Source organism: Porites lutea, chromosome 2, assembly GCF_958299795.1.
Source record: "Porites lutea chromosome 2, jaPorLute2.1, whole genome shotgun sequence".
Lineage (NCBI taxonomy): Eukaryota > Metazoa > Cnidaria > Anthozoa > Scleractinia > Poritidae > Porites > Porites lutea.
In genome coordinates this window covers 56854418-56862108 of record NC_133202.1, presented here as the reverse complement: position 1 = coordinate 56862108, position 7691 = coordinate 56854418, and the positions used below count along the sequence as shown (strand labels likewise).

Genomic DNA, 7691 nt, shown 5'->3' with positions numbered 1-7691 from the left:
AACCCTAACCCTAACCCTAACCCTAACCCTAACCCTAACCCTAACCCTAACCCTAACCCTAACCCTAACCCTAACCCTAACCCTAACCCTAACCCTAACCCTAACCCTAACCCTAACCCTAACCCTAACCCTAACCCTAACCCTAACCCTAACCCTAACCCTAACCCTAACCCTAACCCTAACCCTAACCCTAACCCTAACCCTAACCCTAACCCTAACCCTAACCCTAACCCTAACCCTAACCCTAACCCTAACCCTAACCCTAACCCTAACCCTAACCCTAACCCTAACCCTAACCCTAACCCTAACCCTAACCCTAACCCTAACCCTAACCCTAACCCTAACCCTAACCCTAACCCTAACCCTAACCCTAACCCTAACCCTAACCCTAACCCTAACCCTAACCCTAACCCTAACCCTAACCCTAACCCTAACCCTAACCCTAACCCTAACCCTAACCCTAACCCTAACCCTAACCCTAACCCTAACCCTAACCCTAACCCTAACCCTAACCCTAACCCTAACCCTAACCCTAACCCTAACCCTAACCCTAACCCTAACCCTAACCCTAACCCTAACCCTAACCCTAACCCTAACCCTAACCCTAACCCTAACCCTAACCCTAACCCTAACCCTAACCCTAACCCTAACCCTAACCCTAACCCTAACCCTAACCCTAACCCTAACCCTAACCCTAACCCTAACCCTAACCCTAACCCTAACCCTAACCCTAACCCTAACCCTAACCCTAACCCTAACCCTAACCCTAACCCTAACCCTAACCCTAACCCTAACCCTAACCCTAACCCTAACCCTAACCCTAACCCTAACCCTAACCCTAACCCTAACCCTAACCCTAACCCTAACCCTAACCCTAACCCTAACCCTAACCCTAACCCTAACCCTAACCCTAACCCTAACCCTAACCCTAACCCTAACCCTAACCCTAACCCTAACCCTAACCCTAACCCTAACCCTAACCCTAACCCTAACCCTAACCCTAACCCTAACCCTAACCCTAACCCTAACCCTAACCCTAACCCTAACCCTAACCCTAACCCTAACCCTAACCCTAACCCTAACCCTAACCCTAACCCTAACCCTAACCCTAACCCTAACCCTAACCCTAACCCTAACCCTAACCCTAACCCTAACCCTAACCCTAACCCTAACCCTAACCCTAACCCTAACCCTAACCCTAACCCTAACCCTAACCCTAACCCTAACCCTAACCCTAACCCTAACCCTAACCCTAACCCTAACCCTAACCCTAACCCTAACCCTAACCCTAACCCTAACCCTAACCCTAACCCTAACCCTAACCCTAACCCTAACCCTAACCCTAACCCTAACCCTAACCCTAACCCTAACCCTAACCCTAACCCTAACCCTAACCCTAACCCTAACCCTAACCCTAACCCTAACCCTAACCCTAACCCTAACCCTAACCCTAACCCTAACCCTAACCCTAACCCTAACCCTAACCCTAACCCTAACCCTAACCCTAACCCTAACCCTAACCCTAACCCTAACCCTAACCCTAACCCTAACCCTAACCCTAACCCTAACCCTAACCCTAACCCTAACCCTAACCCTAACCCTAACCCTAACCCTAACCCTAACCCTAACCCTAACCCTAACCCTAACCCTAACCCTAACCCTAACCCTAACCCTAACCCTAACCCTAACCCTAACCCTAACCCTAACCCTAACCCTAACCCTAACCCTAACCCTAACCCTAACCCTAACCCTAACCCTAACCCTAACCCTAACCCTAACCCTAACCCTAACCCTAACCCTAACCCTAACCCTAACCCTAACCCTAACCCTAACCCTAACCCTAACCCTAACCCTAACCCTAACCCTAACCCTAACCCTAACCCTAACCCTAACCCTAACCCTAACCCTAACCCTAACCCTAACCCTAACCCTAACCCTAACCCTAACCCTAACCCTAACCCTAACCCTAACCCTAACCCTAACCCTAACCCTAACCCTAACCCTAACCCTAACCCTAACCCTAACCCTAACCCTAACCCTAACCCTAACCCTAACCCTAACCCTAACCCTAACCCTAACCCTAACCCTAACCCTAACCCTAACCCTAACCCTAACCCTAACCCTAACCCTAACCCTAACCCTAACCCTAACCCTAACCCTAACCCTAACCCTAACCCTAACCCTAACCCTAACCCTAACCCTAACCCTAACCCTAACCCTAACCCTAACCCTAACCCTAACCCTAACCCTAACCCTAACCCTAACCCTAACCCTAACCCTAACCCTAACCCTAACCCTAACCCTAACCCTAACCCTAACCCTAACCCTAACCCTAACCCTAACCCTAACCCTAACCCTAACCCTAACCCTAACCCTAACCCTAACCCTAACCCTAACCCTAACCCTAACCCTAACCCTAACCCTAACCCTAACCCTAACCCTAACCCTAACCCTAACCCTAACCCTAACCCTAACCCTAACCCTAACCCTAACCCTAACCCTAACCCTAACCCTAACCCTAACCCTAACCCTAACCCTAACCCTAACCCTAACCCTAACCCTAACCCTAACCCTAACCCTAACCCTAACCCTAACCCTAACCCTAACCCTAACCCTAACCCTAACCCTAACCCTAACCCTAACCCTAACCCTAACCCTAACCCTAACCCTAACCCTAACCCTAACCCTAACCCTAACCCTAACCCTAACCCTAACCCTAACCCTAACCCTAACCCTAACCCTAACCCTAACCCTAACCCTAACCCTAACCCTAACCCTAACCCTAACCCTAACCCTAACCCTAACCCTAACCCTAACCCTAACCCTAACCCTAACCCTAACCCTAACCCTAACCCTAACCCTAACCCTAACCCTAACCCTAACCCTAACCCTAACCCTAACCCTAACCCTAACCCTAACCCTAACCTAACCCTAACCCTAACCCTAACCCTAACCCTAACCCTAACCCTAACCCTAACCCTAACCCTAACCCTAACCCTAACGTCTTCCGGGAAATTAAGCGATTGAAACACGCGTAATGCCCTCTTAATTGATCAGTCGATCAAGCGTCTGCTCCAATCGCGTCAGGGTGTTTTGATATAATGGCGAAACCCTAACCCTAACCCTAACCCTAACCCTAACCCTAACCCTAACCCTAACCCTAACCCTAACCCTAACCCTAACCCTAACCCTAACCCTAACCGGTTTAGGGTTAGGGTTAGGGTTAGGGTTAGGGTTAGGGTTAGGGTTAGGGTTAGGGTTAGGGTTAGGGTTAGGGTTAGGGTTAGGGTTAGGGTTAGGGTTAGGGTTAGGGTTAGGGTTAGGGTTAGGGTTAGGGTTAGGGTTAGGGTTAGGGTTAGGGTTAGGGTTAGGGTTAGGGTTAGGGTTAGGGTTTCGCCATTATATCAAAACACCCTGACGCGATTGGAGCAGACGCTTGATCGACTGATCAATTAAGAGGGCATTACGCGTGTTTCAATCGCTTAATTTCCCGGAAGACGTTTGTGTCAGCAGAAGACCTATGGTCACATAATTTGTGGAGCGCTCATTCGCTGGGGGCGGAATTGCTCAGAGATTCTGCGTCAAATTATTACCATTAAAGTATATATTTTTTATGACTCTGAAAGTCACTTTACTGCGAATTTTGCACATATATTACATTAAAATTTCAGCGCTGTGTGAAACATGCAGAAATAACCACCTCGGAACATTAAGACAGCAAGTGAAGAAATTAAATTGAAAAGGTTTGCACATACAGGCCTTTTGAGAACTGTTGAGACAGACGTTTTTTTAAAGTTCACCCCCTGCAAATGTAACGCTCTACTCATGTAAGCCTAGAAAATCCTCACTCACCACATCGTCCGCGTAAGATGAACTCCTGGCCGCGAGGCTGCTAGGAGCTTGCTCCTTAAGACTAGCTTGCTTTTCCTGAAACGCAACAAAACCACGGATGTCAGCGGATGACCTACTCTCACTAGGCAGGTAATCATCGATCAATTTTTTTCAATCAATCGTTTATTTTAACACGTTACGTCAAAGAGCTAAAAAACTCGTTCAAAATACAAACGTATATAAATAACATCTATAATAATTACGGCTATGTTATAATATTATTCAATTTTAAAAACAACTCAATAAATATATACATATAAAAAATTTGTTAATAAAAACATAAAATATAAAAAGCTAAAACCGACTAAAAAGTCACATACTAAAAACGTGACTAGGAAAACTATAATACTCGTTCTAAAAACAGTTAAAAGCTACAATCGTGCATTATGAGACACGTTCTAAAAAAGCTGCAATCGTGCAATTTACTTCTGAAGTCATTGGCATCACTTGAAAGACGCACTTGAGAAGGGAAGCTGTTCCATAACTTAGTTAATGAATAAGTGAAAGAATTCTTCTTAAATTTAAGATTAAAGTTAGGTAATTCCAAATTCAACCCTCGCCTCTAAGCCTGTACGGTGTATGCCTTTATTTAAAAAGGCTTCCAATATAAGTAGGTCCCGTACCATTTAAGCATTTGAAAAGAAATTAACGCCTGGTGTAAGCGCCTACAATATAAGGATGTCATGCTAGCCGTAGTGAGCAGCTCATCGTATGACATTGACTTGTTGTGGATGAGGTAGTATAAATGCTTTATAAAGTTTTATCATTGCATCATGAAGAAGAAAACGCCTTCTGCTTCTCAAGGCAGAATGCATGTCATTTGATTTGACGCTCTTTCAATGCGTGCGCTCCGCGAATATCGTACTCACCAGGTGGTTGTTATTGAGTACTGACGAACTCGGACTGCCCATAAGGAGTCTCTGGTAGCTCTGGGATCGTCCCCTCTGAAAGGAAGAGCGACCAAGAAACTAAGTGGTTAATCGGTTAATTGCAAGGGTGTCGGGGTGACTTGTTGGCCACCAAGCTGTGAATGATTTCGTCATTTTATAGACATGAAAGTACTTAGCCTTTTAGCGCACGGTAGAGAAAGAGTGCCCGTATTGACCCTGACGCGATTGGAGCAGACGCTTGATCGACTTATCAATTAAGAGGGCATTACACGTGTTTCAGTCGCTTAATTTGTGTCAGCAGAAGACCTATGGTCACATAATTTGTGGAGCGCTCATTCGCTGGTGGCGGAATTGCTCAGAGATTCTGCGTCAAATTATTACCATTAAAGTATATATTTTTTATGACTCTGAAAGTCACTTTACTGCGAATTTTGCACATATACTACATTAAAATTTCAGCGCTGTGTGAAACATGCAGAAATAACCACCTCGGAACATTAAGACAGCAAGTGAAGAAATTAAATTGAAAAGGTTTGCACATACAGGCATTTTGAGAACTGTTGAGACAGACGGTTTTTTAAAGTTCACCCCCTGGTAACGCTCTACTCATGTAAGCCTAGAAAATCCTCACTCACCACATCGTCCTCGTAAGATGAACTCCTGGCCGCGAGGCTGTTAGGAGCTTGCTCCTTAAGACTAGCTTGCTTTTCCTGAAACGCAAAAAAACCACGAATGTCAGCGGATGACCTACTCTCACAAGGCAGGTAATCATCAATCAATTTTTTTCAATCAATCGTTTATTTTAACTCGTTACGTCAAAGAGCTAAAAAACTCGTTCAAAATACGAACGTGTATAAATAACATCGATAATAATTACGGCTATGTTATAAAAACAGTTAAAAGGTGTATGTCTGTATTTAAAAAGGCTTCCAATATAAGTAGGTCCCGTACCATTTAAGCATTTGAAAAGAAATTAACGCCTGGTGTAAGCGCCTACAATATAAGGATGTCATGCTAGCCGTAGTGAGCAGCTCATCGTATGACATTGACTTGTTGTGGATGAGGTAGTATAAATGCTTTATAAAGTTTTATCATTGCATCATGAAGAAGAAAACGCCTTCTGCTTCTCAAGGCAGAATGCATGTCATTTGATTTGACGCTCTTTCAATGCGTGCGCTCCGCGAATATCGTACTCACCAGGTGGTTGTTATTGAGTACTGACGAACTCGGACTGCCCATAAGGAGTCTCTGGTAGCTCTGGGATCGTCCCCTCTGAAAGGAAGAGCGACCAAGAAACTAAGTGATTAATCGGTTAATTGCAAGGGTTTTGGGGGTGACTTGTTGGCAACCAAGCTGTGAATGATTTCGTCATTTTACAGACATGAAAATACTTAGCCTTTTAGCGCAGGGTAGAGAAAGAGCGGCCCGTATTAGCCGGATATCTTTTCTAGGATAATGTTTTGAAAGAGCCCCTAATGTGCGCACCAAAGGGTGTACGTAATAGCGAGGTAATAGGCGACAAAAATTGATCTCACTACAAACACACGTGCTTCGTTTAACTTTAAAAGAAAAGAGAAATTCCAACTTACCGCATCATTGCCGTTGTAAGATGGGTTCATAGCAGCGAGGTTCGCTTGCCTTTCCTTAAACGCAAAAAAAACAAAAAACAAAAAAAACACGGATCACAGGTAAGCAAACAGACAAATGACTAATGACTTCATCGCAAAAGGTGGCGATCGATGATCACATTTGCAGGCTTCACGGCAAAAATGAATTTTCAGCCATCTGCTGGCCTAAGCCTAAGCCTAAGTCGGGGAACGTACGCTTTCTTAGGGAAGACAGAAAATAAATAAACCAGAAAAACCAAACAAAAACAAAGTAAAAAATCTCAACAAATCAAACAATCATTGACTCCCCGCACCACCCTGGGTGGGGAAGAAGCTGGAAAGGGGAGATCTCATTTGGAGATAAGATCGCAAAATTCCACGCTATTAAATGACTAAGCGCTCAAGTGACAGGTTTAGATTCTTGAATGAAAATCCGACGACCTCAAAAGATGAGGTCAAGCACTTACCACGTCATCCGGAAAAGCTGAATTCTGATGATTCTTTCTGAACTTGGGCCGCTTCTGTGAGAAACAAAGAAACAAAAAAAACATGAATCTTAGAGAAGCTCTAGAAACCGCGAGCTGGGGTAGTGTTAAGGGGAGAAGGGAGAGGTTACTGAACTAATAGCTGAAAATTGGTTACTGTTGGAACCGTCAGCATGAAAAGTCTCTTTACTGAACTGATGGCTGCAGATCTGTAACGCATAATGAATCGGCTCTTCTAAGACCAATGTTGAAGAAACAACTTGAGCGTTTAAGCGCTTAAACGCTGTAGTATCACGCCCAAACAATGGTATCGTATCTCCACTAGTAGCTAAGAAAACGTCTCACCGGTTTGGAGGGTGACCCAGGGCCACGGGTTTCTTGTGCTTCGGTCGAGAAATCCATTCTTTTAGTCTTTTCTCTCTCTCTCTCTCTCTCTCTTGTTTTTCCTGTCATACAGAAAACAAAAAGGTAGGTTTACTCAAGACTGGCTGTGTAGCTGGGTGCGGTCGGTTAAGAATCATTGCCATATATGCCACTCGATGATATTTTTTGCAGGAAAGAGAAAGAGAATCGCCATGAAAAAACAAAACAAAACAAAACAAAAAGGAAAAAGTCCAATAATAAAAACAAGGTAAGAAAGGAACGAAACGATAGACTACCTGTGTTGGTGTTTCCCCACGCATCGCAACTGCAAGCGCAAAGGCTATGGTCCCTGCTTTTCAATGGGGGAGATTGTAATCTGAAACCCGCACCGACGCCCATACCATGAACTGGGCCTGTTTCGGCCACATTAATTTTTAGGCCGCTGCATCAGTTTT

The 7691-nt window shown here is 44.7% G+C and overlaps 1 protein-coding gene across 1 annotated transcript; it reads right to left on the bottom strand.

The window, feature by feature from the left end:
- Nucleotides 1–5894: 5894 nt before the first annotated feature.
- LOC140927249 (uncharacterized) lies at nucleotides 5895–7627 on the bottom strand. The gene is made up of 4 exons (XM_073376890.1): nucleotides 7219–7627; nucleotides 6856–6909; nucleotides 6371–6424; nucleotides 5895–6053 (listed from the first exon to the last, which is right to left on the bottom strand). The coding sequence occupies exons 1-4, from the start codon at nucleotides 7324–7326 to the stop codon at nucleotides 5946–5948; spliced, it is 324 nt and encodes a 107-aa protein (XP_073232991.1). The 5' UTR covers nucleotides 7327–7627; the 3' UTR covers nucleotides 5895–5945.
- Between the last annotated feature and the right edge of the window lie 64 nt (nucleotides 7628–7691).